Below are 17,184 nucleotides of genomic sequence, written 5' to 3'. Positions count from 1 at the left end.
CGAACATGAGCAGCAGCATGTCCAACAGCATGTGGGGGCTCCTCTTGTGCCGGCAGATTACAGAGAGTATCCGACAACGCATCAAGACGTGTGGTAATGGCCTGCAATGAAGCGTGAAGGCTGTCCGCCAAAGCATCGCAATAGTTCTTGATATAGCCACATGTATTGTCAAGGCCATCACGAACAGGAGGAGGGAGATTAGCTGCATACACCGGAAGGGCAATCTCTCTCCATGGAGGAACTACAACAGCCGAATTACCACCTTGATCAGACCTGGCCATGGTACCAGAGAGTTTGGCCAGGACGTGTGTGCCTCCAATCAGATCAGCCAAGCCAATCTATCCGTCCTCAAATCCAGCAGAAGTAACAGATCAAGAACGCCGCGATAAACCTGGGCTCTGATACCACATGATATGACTGTGCCCAATCTTTTACGGCGATCGTAGTTGTAGCACCAAGGATAATTCAATTCAGTGAGAACCCATATTGCCAAACCCCAATTCTCAGGCGTTGAGTTGATCAAGATCCACTCCACGCCCAACAACGATCAAGATCCTCTTGGATCAGCAAGCAATCACATATTTTGGTGCTCCCATGACATGAGAACCTTTTCTATTAATCTCATGGTTTTTTTCCCCTTCAACCCTAGATCAACGACACCCTTATATAGGTGGCCCAAAAACCTGTTCGGTGGGACAAGACCCAAATCCGAAAAACACTCAAACTCTCCTAACAAAAATAATAATTAAAAACAAGTCTATCTGGACCTAACTCAAACATAAAAACAAAAACACAAGTCTAAAATGCAAGAGCCATACTTTTAAATGTCCTTGGCCGTGCTCCCTTGGCCAAATCGAAATATACATGGAGGTGTCCTGAAATTGGGATTCACTCCATCCTTCTTGGGATCAACATAAGGCACCTCAATAATAAAAGAACCAAGCTTAAGCATATGAGAAGATGGGGCTGCCGTGTCCTCATCAATGTTCATGCTCCAACATCAAACTACAGGGCTTCAGGCAAGTCCATGAGCAACATTCTATATATCGATTGCGAAGAGAATGCTGACCAAATTGCTGCTACCTTCAGTAGTACATATGCTGGTAAAGGGACAGACAAGAATTGTAAGCACTTTGCCACCGATCCTCCAGGAGAAGATACAATATGAACAAAATGCCAGCACACAGGCTGTAACCACTTGTCATGCATGTGTGGAGAAAGTTGAGCCCTACAAGGATGGAAGAATGAACAAGGGGACTCCAAAGCCGACGCCTGTATGACAGATGGAGGCAAACACTGTTAGATTATTATGCAGGAAAAAGAAAGCAAGAGAACTGGTGGGAACAAACAAGGAATTATTTCTCTTACCTTGGATCAGTCTACATAGATTTCGGAAATGGTTCCCACTAAACCCCTGCATTGCTGTTTTAGCTCCTCATTGCCACAGATGCAGATATCTAACTTTCGCAGTGATTTGGGGAGGCCATCCGTTGGTAGTGACCGGACAGCTGGACACGAGCTGATCTCTAATATCTTGAGGTTAGTAAGCTTGTGCAGCCCTGCAGGGAGGTGCTGAAGCTTGTCAAAAATTATAAACTTGAGTTCCTGGAGAGAGGCGAGGAGGTGAAGGGCGTCCTCTTGCTCCTTGCTGAAGTGCTCCATCTCTTCAGTCCCACGAAGTTCCAGCTTGGTGAGGGAGGAAGACAGGAGGCTGCAGATCGGCGCAGCAAGGAGTCCTGTGACCTCATCTGTCTCGAGCTCCTGCAGTTTGGATGTACTTGGGGAGGAAACAAGCTGCAGCTGCTGCTCTTCTCTTCCTTCATCCTGCAGCACGACCTGCCTGGGGTTGGGATCCCAACCAGCAAAGAATCTGGGGCTGCCATGGACAATTAATTTGCTGAGCCGGCTCCCAGCGGTAAGGAGAGGCCCCAGGCCCTCACATCTCAGATCCTGTCCACAGTACTGCAAATCTAAACTGGTGAGAGAGGTGAGGTTTGAGAGTAGCTCCAGCGTCTCCATTCCTTCCACAAGAAAAAGCACGAGGGATTGCAGTGAGGAGGGGAAAATGTGAAGGGAAGGAGAGGAAGCCAAGTAGGCAGATAGGAACATGGGGCAGTCGCAAATCTCAAGTTCCTGCAGGGACCGCAGGGCTTGAAGCCCTCCTCTTCTTGTCTCTATCTTGTTGTTTCTGTTGGCAGCTCTCGGAGGAAGAAAAGTTGGTGGCTCCATCAGGACCAGCTCTTGGCAGAAAGAGATTTTCAACTTGCATAGTGAGTCAGAGAGATGGTCCGGGAAGAGCAGCAGCCCATTTTCTTCTTTCTCCTGCTCCACCTCTGAATCTGAATCATCTGATGCTATTGCTGACAATACTTGTTGCAGAGTCACCCCCACTGCCACTTGTGTTATGTTTCCACACCATTTGATTTCCAATGTGGAGAGCCTTGGGAGGCGGGTGAGAAGCTGTGTCAATTCCTTCCCACTAGCACCACCTAATTTCCGGACCACGAGATGTTCAGCAGAGAGCTGCGATTCCACCTCACCATGACCTCTTATTGGAACAAACAGACGATCAGTGCTATCATAAACCAATGTCTTCAATGAAAACACTTGGTCTAAGCTGTGCCGATCACCCTCTCCAGTAATTTCCAACCTCGCTTCATCGTCTGCATGTTTAAACCAATGTGTTACACGTACGAATTTCAAATGTCATTTTACAGTTCCATTATTTCAAACTACAGTGATGATCCACGGTTTGGACTATGTACATGAGATAACTTTCTTATTATTGAAAAGAATAATTGATGCGTTTTTCATTGAAACATAGCCATCAATTTGATTAGATTACTATAAAATCAAACAATACCTGTGATGGGAAGACGCGAGGACCCTGATGGCGCAGTAATCCTGATAACACAACGATTTAGCGCACAGGAAATTGGGCCGATATGTTTCTTCAAAAGAGATACGTACCCATTCGCAAAAAAAGAGATACGTACCCGATATCAGCTTGGCCGTGTTCATCTTCATCTTTTTTGGGGGGCAGATCTGGGGCTTCATCTTGAGTACCATAATATTGTTCATAATAGAGTTGGTCAACAAATTTTATGTTGACACTAACACTGTTTTCAGTGTTGATGGTGGCCATCATGTCAGACAAATATGTTGTCCTTTTGTCAGATTCATGGGCACCGATGCCCCCAAGTTTAATAGAGAGCTCCCTAAGGCTTGCCAAGTGCTTGAAGCCAAATGTTGTCCAGCTATGTTGCTTGATCCTGTTAGCATTGAAGCCTACCCTGAGCTTTTGGACATTGGGCATTGCTCCTCGCAGAAAGGACAGGCATGGTGCAGTGTACATGAACTTGAAGTACTTGAGAACTCGGAATCCCCTGTTATCAAAGATGATCCAGTCAACTCTCCGGGAAGAGAGTGAAAGAGCAGTGAGTGCAGGCAATCCTTGGAGGATATCAATATCATTCATCGAGAGCACCCGAACTGCAATCTTCAAAATGCATAGCGTTCTGAGTTCCCCAATCCTTCTGGGCAGGCTGGAGAATATGCAAATCCGCGGCAGCAACTCGAGTCTCTGAAGACGGGCTGGTGAAGGGAACGCGCTGATCAAGCCATCACAGGAAATGCTCATGCTTGAAGAGCCTGCAGCAAGTATCAGAGTTAAAGACTGCAAGTTGCCGAGTTTCTCAAGAATCGAGCCAAGGAGTTGCATATTATTTTCCACATTTTCAGTTGACTGTTCTGTAGAACAGGTGAGGTGAAGATCCTGGAGATTGGTCAGCTTGCAAAGATCTATCACATTGTCTTCTGAGTTACTGCCCAGATCAAAATACCCCAGAGTGCGAAGAGATGCCATGTGGCCAACCCCGTGAGGCAGAATACACTCGCTCGGAAGGCGGAGGTGCAATAACTTGTTCAAATGAACAATATCAGATGGAACAGCAGACAGTTTTGCATCTACTTGGAGTGTCTCCAAGTATTGTAGCCCTCGAATCTCATCTGGCAGATCAACGGTGATGATATCACATTCGATCTTCAGATATCTCAGTCGAAATAGTTCACAAATTCCAGTGAGATCGAAACTAGTCTCGTCTTGATCAGCCCAAATATGAAGAATAAGGACTCGAAGAAGTCTATAATCCAGAATCGCAGGCACACATTTGAAAAATCCACAAAATATAAGTGAACGAACTTGGGGCATTCTGATGTTTTCTGGTATCTTTGCACTTTTTGCACCTCCAAACTGGATGGACAATCGGCGAACTTTGTCAGGAAGTGCTGGAGCTGATTGAAAATAGTTCACAGTAATGACTAAATTCTCCTCCATGGATTTGTGCCTGATAAGATTCAGTACTATCTGGTGAACTGTACATGTCAACACTCTGCCATTATGATTGGTGTCCACAGCTTGGATCATTCCTCTGATGACAAGCTCATCAAAATAATCCCCTGCAATTTTCTCTGTGTCTTGCCCATCAACAGCACCGAGAAAACCTTCAGCTACCCATTGCTTCACCAACTCATCCTTCTTGATCACAGAGCCCTCTGGATACGTACTGAAATATAGCAAGCATGTCTTCAAACGAGATGGAAAATTATTGTAGATAAATCTAACAACTTCTTTCAACCCTTCGGAAGTGGAAGGTAAAGAATTTTGTATGTGCACCCATTTCTCAAGCTTAGGTTCTCTTGCTAACAGGCTGGCAATATGTAGAATTGCTAGCGGAAAACCACCACATTTCCTGATAATCCTATACGGAACTTCTTGAGAGTCTGGAGGACAAACACCTTCCGACCTAAAGATTACACTGAAGAACAGTTTTCGGGATTGATCATCATTAAGAAGTCTCATCTTGAATACATACTCTGACTGGAAACCACAGCATGCCAATGCTACATCCTCAAATTGTGTGGTAGTTATTATTCTGCTGAAAAAATCACCATGAGGAAAAGCACGGCTAATAACATCCCATGCAGATGTACTCCATAATTCATCAATTATGACGAAGAATCTGCAAAAACATATCTATATATGTTAGGTTAAGACATAAGCAACAAATAGAAAAAGTAATGAATCGACAAATGAATTTACTGCCTATCTACTGGTTATTGTAAAGACAGTAGAGAGATGGGATATCATGGCCTGATAGGATCAAGACAGTAAAAAAAATACAACAATCTTAGCATATTTTTTTTCGATTGCAGAATAAGCGACCGAGAGAAGAATCTCTCTCTCTCTCTCTCCCTATATATGTGTGTGTACCTTTTGCCTTGTAGATGTTTGATGATATTGTCAATAAGATGGTGCACATCCGAGAAGGCGGCATAATCCGGTGGTGCTTTAATTTGGGAAAGCACACCGGTGAGAAGTTTCCTCATATCTGGGTTCCGTGACATCCGCACAAAAGCCCAGCACTGGAACTTGCCTCGATACTTATCATACAAGGTTCTTGCAAGTGTGGACTTTCCGGCACCTGCAGGTCCAAAGATGGGTACCACCTTGAGTTGCTTCTCTTCCTCGAAAGCTAGCAAATCGATAAGACTGTTCATGGTGGGCTCCTCAAAACCAAATACTAAACTTCTCTGGCCGCCGCTGGCCGTGTTGATCTTCATATGGACAGGGTCATGGTCTGCAGGTTCGATGGTCTTCCAGGGAGCAAGCTGGAAGAACAGTTCCCGCTGCCTTTCGCTTGCATCCTCCACACGGGCCATTAGTTCTGAGAAAGTGATTGCAGTCTGGTATCGCCGCTTCAGATTTGTACTCCTTGTGGAGGTGTTGTTGAGTAATCTGATGAAGGCGCCGCCGCGTCGTCCTTGATCCTTTTCCCCAATCTGGGTGGGGCGCCACTGCAAGTTCTGCCTGCAAACACGGAAGCCTCCGAGACGACGAGCTGATCTTGGACGGGCACAGGCATCACCAGCACCGGAGTGATCGTCCAAGTAGTCTTCTGTGTCATAACAAAGTTCCCGAACTAGCTTCATCCACCACTTGGCCGTGAAACTGCTACCGTCTTCCTCATCTTCGGCCGTTAATTCTGACAGATTCTTGAGGGAGATGCATAGTTCCCCCAGGCCATCCTTAAGAAGCTGGATCTTAGCCACACTAACCCCCTTGGGCTGACTGTACTGGAGTTGCCGAAGAAGGGGGCCCATGCTGCCAAGGGAAGCAGTAACAGGAACATCCATCGTGCCGCCATGAAGTGAATCAGCAGAGTACTCTGGATCCGGATCCTCCATGCATATACACAAGAGGTTGATCAGTTTAATTTGTAGTCATCGATCTAGCTAGCCCCTCGCTATAGTTTGTAGCCATGCAAGAATGGAATGAAAATTAAGCACATGCAAGGCAACAATATGATCGATCGAGAGGATATATAGAGTTACCATATCAGAATCTCAATGGTGATGATGCGTAGGCGTACTATATACGTCAAGTTCTTAATTCTGAAGAGCACACAGCTCTTAACACACCCTTACTACTACTATATGAAGCCTGGCTAGGAGGGAGAGAGGGAGAGAGAGCTCCACCAGCATGCATGATCCACCTGTTGTCACCTTGGTTTTTTTGGGGGTAATAAAGAAAACAAATCAAAATTACCCACTTACAGCATAATGAATTAAATAAAACAAAATTAACCACTTGCAGTATAATAAATTAAACAAGACAAAATTACCAATACACACTTCCAGTATAATAAATAATAAATTAACCAACAAAGATGTTGCCCACTTGCAGTCTAATAAATGAAACAAAAAATGTTTACCCACTTGCAGTCTAATAAATGAAACAAAAAAATTTGCCCGCTTGCAGTGTAATAAATGAAATAAAAAAAATTACCCACTCGCAGTACAATAAATTAAACAAAATAACTTACCCACTTGCAGTGTGATAAATGAAACAAAAAACAACAACGGCAAACTGCCACTTGCCCCACTTACCCAGCAATCAATTTTATATTTGTTTCTTGACAGAACAAGTTTTTTCTTTTGATAGTACACAATATGTTCATATCAAGCTAGTACTAAGTACAATCTGCCCCCACAAAAATAGACTTTGGGATTGTTAGGACATGCACAATGTTATTATGTGTTCCACGCCATTTAGATAAAATAATAAAACATGCTATACAATAGGTTCTTTCTCAGTGTCATAATTTAAATATGATCTTTATTTTTAATAAGATAAAGATTCCAACTTTTTGCATGTTAATTATCCATCTGGCGGTACATTGGATCTATATTCTCTATTGCAGCTTGGAGCTGCAGGATTTCATGGACTATGGGTGCAACAATATGGGGATAGTTGCACGGGAGTTGTTCAACCTGTTTGATTGGCGTGGTAGCATCAGGCTATGTGGCGCATGACTTGTTGACTCTTGGGCTGGGGATTGCCTCTCCTTTTCGAAAACACACAAACACAGGAATGTAGCTACGATAAAGCAAAGCAAAAGACTATGCGATGTACTCGAAAGAGTCGAGGCAGGTATCAACCCCCAGTTCCCCAAGAGCTTGCCCAAATATGCATATCTAGCTAGCTAGGAATGAGAAGTAAATACCTCTATCTCTGCTCCCAGCTCCCTGATCCATGATATCAATCGAAGAGCTGCAAGTAGATTAATTAACAGGGACTATGGAGGTTCTAGCTTCTGTAGTCGGTGCGGTGGTGAGCACCACCGTGAAGAAGCTCTTGACGGTGATAGGCAAAGAATCAGGGAACCTGAAGCTTGATGCTGAATTCATTCAGTGGGAGCTTAGCTTGATCTATGCCACGGTTCGAGATCAGCCCCCGGATAGCACGAGAAGCAGCAATATCCGGAAAGAATGGATGGTACAACTCAGATGCTTAGCAGACGACATCGAAGACTGCATAGACAACTTCCACGTCAGGAAGAAGACCAACAGCAGCAAGAGGCAGTTTGCCCGACAGGTTGCCCAACTCAAGGACAGATCAAAGGAGATACGCAAGGAGTTTGCCACCATTGGAGATCGAACCACGGCCTCCAGTGAAGAAGTTCCTCCTCCGGCTGCTTCTTATCGCCGCATGAGGGATGCAGAGGCAGAACTTGTTGGCCTCGTGCAGAGCCAGTCAGAGGAAGGGAAGCTCAAGGTGATCGCCATTGCTGGCCTTGGTGGCTCAGGTATGACCCTTCTTGCCAAGCAAGTCTATGAGAGCGATGCCGGCCTGCAGTTCAGTCACCGGGCCTGGGTTAGTGCGGCAGGCAAGAATGCAGAGGAGATTCTCAGCGAGGTACTCAAGAAATTCCAGATCCAGAATAATGGTGCCAGTACCTCCAGCCAAGTTGAGGACAAGGGCAAGGATGATGTAGCACTCATCCAAGCTTGCCTAAACAATAAAAGGTGATCATTACATATCATTCCTTATCCTTTGTTTCTGAGTAATATTGGAGAGCAACAATATTTGGTTCGTTTCTGTTAAGCTGCTCGCACAAAAAACATAGCTTTGATTATAGTTGGTTGATTGATGAGCTTTGATTATACATCTTATTCTTGCTCACTAATTCCTTTCATTATTTTATAGGTATTTGATCGTAATTGATGATGTGAAGAAGAACGACTTGAAGGAATTAGTGTCTGTCTTCTCTTGGGCTGATGGTGTAGAAGGATGCAGAATTTTGGCGACAACAACTATTCAGCTGCCAGGAGTACCAACACGGTGCACTTGCGGTGACCGTTCGCCGCTTGCTCTAGACAGCACGGCCCATTTCTTAAAGATTGGGTTGCTGACAGAGAGTAGATTCGAGCAAGACTGCCACGAACTCGGAGCAAAGCTGAAAGCCGTGGTGGTGAGCGACTACGAGAGTCTGTGCAACCTCCTCCTCCAGGATTCGTTGCTATATTTCTGTATGTTCCCGAGTGACCATCCGGTGCGGAGGAATCCGCTGATAAGGAGATGGAGTGCCGAAGGGCTCTTGCTTGCGAATCCAGAGGATTTGATAGACCAGCAGGATGGCGGCGCCGCCGACAATCTCAAGACTCTCATCGAATGCAACATCATCCAGCCTGTGGTTGTGAGCAGCAATGGCAAGGTGAAGACATGCCAGCCTCCTTTAATGATGCTCGACTACATAGCCAAACAAGTCCATGCTCAAGCATTTCGTCACCTTGTTCTGTGGTCAGACTCAGACCAATGAAGCACAATTTGTCCGCCGCCTTTCACTCCATCCGGGCAGTGGCAGAAAGAAGGGGATGAAGAATTTGCCTGAGGATTTATCACGACTAAGGACTCTGGCGGTATTCCCTGCTGCCGCCAAAGTCTGCAGTTACAAAGATGAGTTGAGATTTGCAAAATATGATCTCCTGCGAGTGTTGGATCTCAAGGAATGTGCTGGTCTGAAGCAGAAGGATCTCAAAGGTGTCTGCGGCCTGTTGCTGCTGAGATATCTCAGCCTCGGGAATGCTATTGGCAAGGTTCCGAAGAAAATAAAGAAGCTGCAGCAGTTGGAGACCCTTGAGATGAGGAGAATCGAAGCCGTCGAGGTGCACCCGGACGTCTTTCAGCTACCCAAGTTGAAACACCTGCTTGGAAAATTCCAGTTTCTAAACGGCACTACAGATGGGAAGCTCTTGGCGGACGGTGACCAGCTGGTCCTGGAGACGCTCTCAGGATTCGTCACTGACAAATCCCAACGGTTTCCACAGCTGATGCTTCATCACATGGGGCAGCTGAAGAAGGTGAAAATATGGTGCCATCCCTCCACGAATCAAGCAGACTTTGCCCATGTTTCAGACGCCATCATGGCTTTCGTTAGTGACGGGAACCGCACGGTGATCAGCGATGATGATCGCTCCCTGTCCATTGACTTTGCAGACTGCACCACAGATTGTTCAGTGAGGCTCCTGGGCTCTCTGCAAACTCCGGGCAGACTTAATTCACTCAAATTGCATGGAGACATCCTGCAACATTGTTTGCACAACAAGTTTGTCACAAAGCTGAGGAGTGTCCAGGAGCTGTGCCTTTCAGCGACCAATCTAAGCGGAGATGCAATTCTAGACTGCACAAGTAATCTGCGTGTGCTGAAATATCTAAAGCTGATTGAACATAACCTGGGGCCCTTCAACATAAAGCAGGGGCACTTTCCAGGGCTGGAGCGGATATGCCTTGTGGGCGTGCAGGGGATAACAATCCAAGCTGGAGCTCTGTGTCGTCTCGTCTCGCTCCATATGCTCTCCGAAGCTCTACTTGCTCTTCCTGGGACTCCCGGCATCGAAATCGAACACATGGCAGTACTCAAGGAAGTAGGTCTCGATCCTCGAGTCAATGATGAGAAAAGAACTACATGGCAAGCAGCTGCAAGTGGCCACCCTAATAGGCCTGAGGTTCTGTTCATTCAAGGCCCCTGATAATGCAGGCTTAAATTAAATTAAACAGGGTCTCAGTTTTCTCTACTTCCGGCCGGTCTGCTGCTTCGCCATCTTCACCTGAAGTACTATCTTCAATTTATTAAAACCTACTCATTTTGACTGTAAATCGTTGCAACCACCTTCCACTTTGATTTCACCATGTTGCTCAAATTACCTTTACAGTTTACCGAGTACTTCCTACTGTTGAACTATTTTATTTTATTTGTTGAACGACAAGGATCCTTCCTGTTGTTGTATCTGTTATTATGATATATCTTGAGAGAAACTTTGCTATTTTCTATTGCTGTAAACTGCTTGCTTTTGCTTATTGTTAAGCTTTTTAGGCTGGCAACCGGTTAAGAGATCCTCTTTTGGAACCCGCCCTCCCTACTCTACCAATTTTTCAGCCATCACGAAAAATATGATTCTTGTTTTCATAATTGGAAGCTTTTTGGCATGCCAATAGTTTAATCAATTCTAGCTTTTTTTAGTCAACATTGGTCTACTAATGGGCAAGCATAGTCTTGTTGGTGGGACAAAGTTGTGAGATAAGACCAGACATACAAGTTCTTGGCTCCAGTTGGTTGGATTTTCTTTCTCTTACTTTTTCTTTGCTACTCTTCTCAGCTTGTACATTTCGCTACCTGCTATCCAATAAGAAGCCAGGAAGTGCAATCTCTTTCCAAATAAAACAAAACGTGCATTGTCGTCTGGGATGGGAGTGCAGCCGATGCCGGCCTCTGCTGCTGATGTCCCCCTGAGGATTGATGATGCTACCTGATTAGTTCTGCTGTAGTGCTTTGTCTTGCGGCCATTTTTGTGAGCTTGGCGTTTGCAGCTCTTATCCTTTTGGTTTTGTAGGAACTCCTGCTTGCTTCTTAGGTTTTGCCCCAAACTTGGTGTGCAGATTGCGGCACCGACAGTGGGTTTCCTACCACTGCTCAACCTGCTTTTCCGTCCTTTCCCTTCTAAAATTTCTGTAAGAGACTGAATATTTCTGTTTATAATGAATGGAAATGGGGTGAAGCCCGGTTGGAAAAAAGATTGGTGCTGTCCTTGCCGTTTGCAATCTTGTTTTATTTAACACTACACCTACGCAGATACAGAACAGAAAAGGGTAGGCCAGCCGGCACCTCCTTGTCGTCAGCTAGCTAGAAACATAAGATCAGTCGTGACAAAATTACATCAGCTAGTTTAAAATTTGTTCCTAGCTGCTAGCCGGTTGTAAAATGTCTCACTGATGAAGTAACCATACTATATATGATGGCTACCTTTCATAGCCTAATATGCAGCTGCAGCAACCTTTGGTGATTTTCAGCTTTTGTCATGAAAAATAATAACTCGATAGATGTAGCAGTCATTATCTGAAAAAAAAAACAGATGTAGTAGTGCTGGTTGCAATGCTTATATCTGTTGCATAACTACTCTATATGATCCTATCACCTAATGACATCATTTCTTTAACATATGGTCCATTATAACCAAGATGACCTAAAATCGCATTTCTAAGTTTTCAAAAAATCTGATATCCTTATATAGTGTAAACATAGATGAAAACTATATACCTACTCCCTCCGTCCCATATTATACGTATCTAACGTATTTTAGTATATAGATACATTCCTATTTAGAAAAATTTGAGCCACTTAATATGGGATGGAGGGTGTACAAATTTTTGTTAAGAAATACCTTAATCTGTGATCTGTACAAAAATCAAATAGATCTACATTTTACTATTTGAGATCTTCAAATTTGTTATTTTTGTACAAAGCACAAATCAAAGTATTTCTTAACGAAAATTTGTAGGTATATAGTTTTCATCAATGTTTACGCTGGAAACAAATTTTAGAAACATGATTTTCGTTTCCCCCAAAATAAAGGGATCCCAGGAGCCAAGATGACAGCATATATAATGACAGCAGATAAGGCAAAATGGAAAGAGGTGAACTAAAATATTTTACCAATATAAGACTGACACCTAACCTGGTGATTCCACCTTAATTGCACATGATTTATACCTAACCTGATGATTCCCGTTGCTATTTTACTATGTTCTACCCTTTTATGCAATATTTGGCTTAACATAGCTCTTGAGTGCAGTAGTACATTAATACTAACAGTTCGTATTCGGGTTGTACAATGATACGTTGAAGGTTTATTTCCTCAAGATCTTAAAACAGATGAAAGACAAACGGAAATAAGATTGACCAACAATGAAAGAAGTAGAAATGGAAATTCTAAGTGGAATTAGAAAATGTACAAAAACACCTCTTGTGATCTCCCACCAACAAAGTTCATCAAATCTAAAATCCATAGGGGGGCAGTGTATTTTGCCACTACGATCTATTCATAATACCCAACAGTAACTATTGACTACCACATCCACCTGGATCGGATTTGCACTGTAGTCTAATAGTGTTGGGCTGCACCTGTCACGCAGATAAAAAAACAGGGGTTGGCCGGCCAGCCGGCACCTCATTGTCATCAGCTAGAAACATAACCGGCTATGACAAAATCACGTCAGCTAGCTTGTATGAAATATTATTTGCTAGCCGCCAGCCGGTTCTCACATGTACCATCGATTAAGTAACCATACTTACTGTATATGATGGTTACCTTTGACAGCCTCAATGTCCAGCTAGCAAATGCTTTTATGAACAAGACTCGGCTTAAGACCTCATGCTGTGGCTTCGTGTTCTTCACGGCAGTGTCACAATTTTTTTCTGGTGCACAATAAGCGCTCATGGCAAATTTTAAAGGATGCCAGAGTTTCAAGTCTTGGCTGGCTGGTTACTTTACTCTCCCTCTCTCTTTCTCGTTGTTGCGGGGACAAAAGAAATCGTCTCGAGGGGAAGAAGAAAAGACAACCAATCGATGGTGACAATGGGAAGGGAACAGGAAGCTCAACCGTGGATGGGAAGCATGGAAGAACTAGCCACTTGGTTCCATCTTCAAGAAAGAGAAGGTTTATTAAAGTTGAATTTGGCTCTGTGCGCACATAGCTATCTACTATATTTCACATTGAACTGCCGGCATTCATTGGCTTTGCTGGTTGTCGCATGTATGAATAATTGAATACACATATATAAGCCTAATCTCTACATGGTCCCATCACCTGATGATATGGATCTGTTTAAAATATGGTCCACTCTACCCAAGTTGACAGCATACATACATAATAAAAGAAAAAGGTTAGTAAATAGCAAAAGATAAGTCGGGTACCAGTACACGGGGCCGAAGCACAATGGGCCTACCCTGATGCACAGGAATACAGGTGCAAAAAAAATCTAGTACAGGAAGACTTGTCATCAAGAAAAGGCCTACGCATCAGGTTGGGCCTGCAGGGGTGCATCAGGGCCCAGAGTTTCCAACCGCCTACACTAAGACAGCGCAGCTCGATCATCGATCTGCGGTGGGATGGATCGATCCAGATTCAGAAGAAAACGAATCGGGAGCAGAAAAACGAATAGGTTTCCTCTAAAAAAAGGAAAAAGAATCGGCAGGCCCTGCCAATCGGTTTCTTCTCTGTTCATCTTTTTCCCAATCCCCATGACGGGCATGCGATCATGCAAAAGGCAAGCGCATCGGCCTGCTCGCACAGGCACAGCCGAACGACGCAGGGGGCACAGTGGCACAGGCAGGGCAGACGGCGTCACGGCGACGTCTAACGGGGCCGACGCAGGCATCGAGTCCCTGTCCCGATGCCGACGTGCGCCCCTGCAGGCCGCGCCCTTGCCAAGGACGCAAAAATCGACCTCAATTGTACTCTTTTTACCGGTAGTGTTTCTAATCTTTGCAGTATATTTTTTTTTTTGCAAGGATTGTGGTTAGTACTTGTTTAAAAATATAAGTTTTGGCAAAACGTGAAACATTGGCCAAGGTTTATGTGATTGGTACAGTTCATTCTCTAAGGGCTTGGGCAAGTTTCCAAGTAAGTTAGTCATTTTTGAATCATTTCAGTAAGCATTTTCATTATTGATTGTCATTTCTTTGTGTTCATGCATCCTCTTCTATCATGTCCAATAAAACACACGTGTATTTAATATAGAGCCGTGACAGAGGAATAAAGGATGGGTACCTGCGGCTGCTTCGGGCGGGCCAGCGAGGAAGGGCGTGGGGGGAGTCCGCCGCCGGCGGAGATCCCACCGCCGGAGCTCGTGGTAGGCCGCGACGGCGGGGCCTCGGCTCGGCTCGGCTCGACCCGACCTTCATCCATGTATTTGAGCGCACTAAACAAACCAACCCTAGATCTATTCTCTTTCTTCTTCTTTTCCCCCAATTTCTTTCTCTTCCCGCCGCACTTAATTTTTAGATAGCAAATGAGAAAAGGATCCGTCCCCTCTCCTGCGCTAGTGTCTGAGGCGATTTCGAGGAAAGTCCCCTCCGTCGGCGGTCCGTCCCGGCTCAGGTGGCATCCTCCATGGCCTGTGGAGTCTGGAGAAAGAAGACGACCAAAAGGACTTTGTTGTAATTTGTTTTCTTTTGTAGGGTCGTTTTGCAATTCTCCCTCTACCAGCAGGAGCAGTTTTCAGAATTGCTGAAAAGCTCAACAGGATCAGTTCTCTGAACCAACAAGAACCGTCAGACAGGACCAATTCTCATGTGACATGCTTATAACATGATCGCTGCTCTCAACTAGTATGAATTGTCAGTCAGACAGGACCTTCCTCTTCCTGCATACAGAGATTAATGAGCTTCATTATATATGAACTTGATATGACCAGCACAAAAAATATTAATGTAGGAATTGAGAACTGCTGCAGGATTTCTTATGTGTCTTCAATTAACAACTACTTCGGTTCTTATGTGTCTTCAATCAATCGAAATGAAGAAAAGTAGTATGCAAGGTGATACCGTGAGATCCTAATTCGGTATAGATGAGTATGTAAGGTGGATGTAATTTCAAGACTCCAACTTCACTAATAAGATGATTTTCGTTTTATCATAGTAACCAGAGATGTTAATGGTCGAAATCATTTCAATCCAGGAACATCAAATTGTTGTCATCCTCCCTAATTCTTGTCTCATTATATCCCCAGGTCAACAACAGGAACAATCATAGGACGTTGGTTATTCCCATATATGCTCGGCATAAATAAAGATCAACAAAAGCAACAGTTTGTATGCAGTTGATGAACACTGCACGACTAAATATGTCAGGTGCAAATACCTTGGTGGCATGAGGGAACTTGGAGGGAAGAAAACTCTTGCGAAGACGACACTTTTCCTCGAGCGTGTCATCCTCAGCTCCCCCTTTAATGTAGGGATCAATTGACACTAGTGTCTCGGTATTCATATCAATGGTAACAACCGAAACCTTGTCGATGTCATCATCCATGGTCTCAGAGAAGAGAAAATGCAGCCGATCGGCATTCTCCATACTCACAAGAGGACATGTTAGAACATCTTCTGGGTCACACGCAAAGTTTGCGCAAATAGAAGGCCACACTTTATCTAATTTCATGGAAGCATCCTAACACCACACCATCTTCCCTCTCTCTGTTACTTTCAAAACATGGGAGGTTATGGTGAAACCAGTAGAGGATGTCACCGGGCCACCAAACTCGCCATCCTCAGGTCGACACAAACAAACTTGAGAAAATCACCGTCTCTGGTGACACACATGCTCCGGTACATCTCTACGTTTCGTTTGAAATCATATGAGTACTGATGCCGAGCACAGCTACGCAACTCAAGGTAAGAGACCTCAGGACTTTGTGCAAACACATCGAAGAATGAGATACCTCCGACGTAGTAATCAACCCAGCAGATGTAAGCCTTGAAGGGGAACACGGCGTCAGTCGCCCAACCACAGATATCCAAGTCTTCATGCTGAGGATGGAGGATCGGAAATCGCTTAACCTCCCACACGGCGGCACCATCAGCAGCAGCATCACAAGATGATACGCTGGCATGGAGCACAGAAATTTCAGCTTCCCTCATCGTCATCGAGGAATGAGGATGAACAGTCCTGACCAGTTCTGTATTCCAGATGCTTGGAAGCTGACAAATCCTGTCCAGATGCGCTACGGCGAAACAATCTTGTTTTCGTTCATCGCGGCCGCGCAAGATACCGGGATTTAGGATAAAACAGACGCTGCATAGTAACATCATGGCCATCATACTTGTCTTTGCCCACCAAGATCCGGTGGGTATATTCCGGAAGCCGTTTGAGGAACAGATGATGATCCGATGTGGCTACTCTGCAGAGGAAGTGGTCCTGGCAGCAGAGGCGGTCGTCGAAGGGGTCGCGGGGCTTGACCTCGTCGGTGACCCCGAAGAGGAGGAGGTCGCCGTGGGCCTCCAGGAGACTGCAGCCGATGCGGTCCGGATCCACGAGGGGTGGTGGGAAGTACGCGTAGAGGCGGGAGGTGGTTGGGGGATCGGCAAGGCGAAGAGCGATGCGGAATTGGATGCCCTGTGAGGTGGAGCTGGAGGCTGTCAATGGTGCGTCGTAGCCCTTGCTGGCCGGGAAGGGTGCGGCGGCGGCGGCGTTCCTGAGGAAGATGAAGCGGTCGAGGATCACCCAGTCCGGGAGCGCGGCGGCGGCGGCCATGAGTCCCATGAGTGGGGCCCGCTTTTGGATGTGGACCGATCAGAGACGAGCTTCTTGGCCGGAGAAGAGGGCGGGTGCTTGGTCGGAGAGCAGAGCAGCACGGCCGGATTGCTGTCGACGGCGGCGGCGAGCAGGAACCGCTCTTTGTTGTGTCTTCGCCGGCAGCCAATGGTTTGGGCTGTGGGCCGGCAAAGGAGTAGAGACGTGGGCATTTATTGCTTTGGGCTGGGCTTCAAACGTGGGCATCAACTTTTAAA

The 17,184-nt window shown here is 45.3% G+C and overlaps 3 protein-coding genes, 1 long non-coding RNA gene and 1 other non-coding gene across 6 annotated transcripts; 3 read left to right on the top strand and 2 right to left on the bottom strand.

Moving 5' to 3' along the window:
* Window positions 1-579: 579 nt before the first annotated feature.
* LOC100838205 (putative disease resistance RPP13-like protein 3) lies at window positions 580-14,585 on the bottom strand. 2 transcript variants are annotated; one of them, XM_024463289.1, is made up of 7 exons: window positions 7,566-7,844; window positions 6,394-6,564; window positions 5,273-6,240; window positions 2,997-5,021; window positions 2,864-2,904; window positions 1,369-2,663; window positions 580-1,272 (listed from the first exon to the last, which is right to left on the bottom strand). In XM_024463289.1, exons 2-6 carry the CDS (start codon window positions 6,394-6,396, stop codon window positions 1,375-1,377), a joined length of 4,326 nt encoding a protein of 1,441 aa, XP_024319057.1. In that variant the 5' UTR covers window positions 6,397-6,564; window positions 7,566-7,844; the 3' UTR covers window positions 580-1,272; window positions 1,369-1,374. The 2 variants fall into 2 exon arrangements, with proteins under 2 accessions (XP_024319057.1, XP_014757975.2); XM_014902489.2 differs by lacking the exons at window positions 6,394-6,564; window positions 7,566-7,844 and adding an exon at window positions 14,450-14,585.
* Window positions 7,640-10,670, top strand: LOC100837906 (putative disease resistance RPP13-like protein 3). Its single transcript, XM_024454522.1, has 2 exons — window positions 7,640-8,367; window positions 8,549-10,670. The coding sequence occupies exons 1-2, from the start codon at window positions 7,640-7,642 to the stop codon at window positions 9,159-9,161; spliced, it is 1,341 nt and encodes a 446-aa protein (XP_024310290.1). The 3' UTR covers window positions 9,162-10,670.
* Window positions 9,217-10,371, top strand: LOC112268519. Its single transcript, XM_024454521.1, has one exon. The coding sequence runs from the start codon at window positions 9,217-9,219 to the stop codon at window positions 10,369-10,371; it is 1,155 nt and encodes a 384-aa protein (XP_024310289.1).
* Window positions 13,246-15,318, top strand: LOC112272463. The gene is made up of 2 exons (XR_002966286.1): window positions 13,246-14,302; window positions 14,420-15,318. It is a non-coding gene; the product is annotated as an uncharacterized LOC112272463 (long non-coding RNA).
* A 105-nt stretch (window positions 15,319-15,423) lies between these two features.
* On the bottom strand, window positions 15,424-17,183 carry LOC104584430. The gene is made up of 2 exons (XR_002960016.1): window positions 15,922-17,183; window positions 15,424-15,844 (listed from the first exon to the last, which is right to left on the bottom strand). It is a non-coding gene; the product is annotated as an uncharacterized LOC104584430 (transcript).
* Between the last annotated feature and the right edge of the window lies 1 nt (window position 17,184).

This window comes from Brachypodium distachyon, chromosome 4 (assembly GCF_000005505.3).
Source record: "Brachypodium distachyon strain Bd21 chromosome 4, Brachypodium_distachyon_v3.0, whole genome shotgun sequence".
Lineage (NCBI taxonomy): Eukaryota > Viridiplantae > Streptophyta > Magnoliopsida > Poales > Poaceae > Brachypodium > Brachypodium distachyon.
The sequence above is the reverse complement of the archived record's forward strand: the minus strand, read 5'-3'. Positions and strand labels throughout refer to the sequence as shown.

Excerpts from the sequence above, each read along its gene's own strand:
- LOC100838205 (XM_024463289.1), bottom strand. Across the intron at positions 2,905-2,996 it reads CACGGCCAAGCTGATATCGG|GATTACTGCGCCATCAGGGT; the intron begins GTACGTATCTCT and ends TTGTGTTATCAG. Across the intron at positions 2,664-2,863 it reads CTCGCGTCTTCCCATCACAG|ACGATGAAGCGAGGTTGGAA; the intron begins GTATTGTTTGAT and ends TTAAACATGCAG.
- LOC100837906 (XM_024454522.1), top strand. The coding sequence starts at position 7,640 with ATGGAGGTTCTAGCTTCTGTAGTCGGTGCGGTGGTGAGCACCACCGTG. Across the intron at positions 8,368-8,548 it reads GCTTGCCTAAACAATAAAAG|GTATTTGATCGTAATTGATG; the intron begins GTGATCATTACA and ends ATTATTTTATAG.
- LOC112268519 (XM_024454521.1), top strand. The coding sequence starts at position 9,217 with ATGAAGAATTTGCCTGAGGATTTATCACGACTAAGGACTCTGGCGGTA.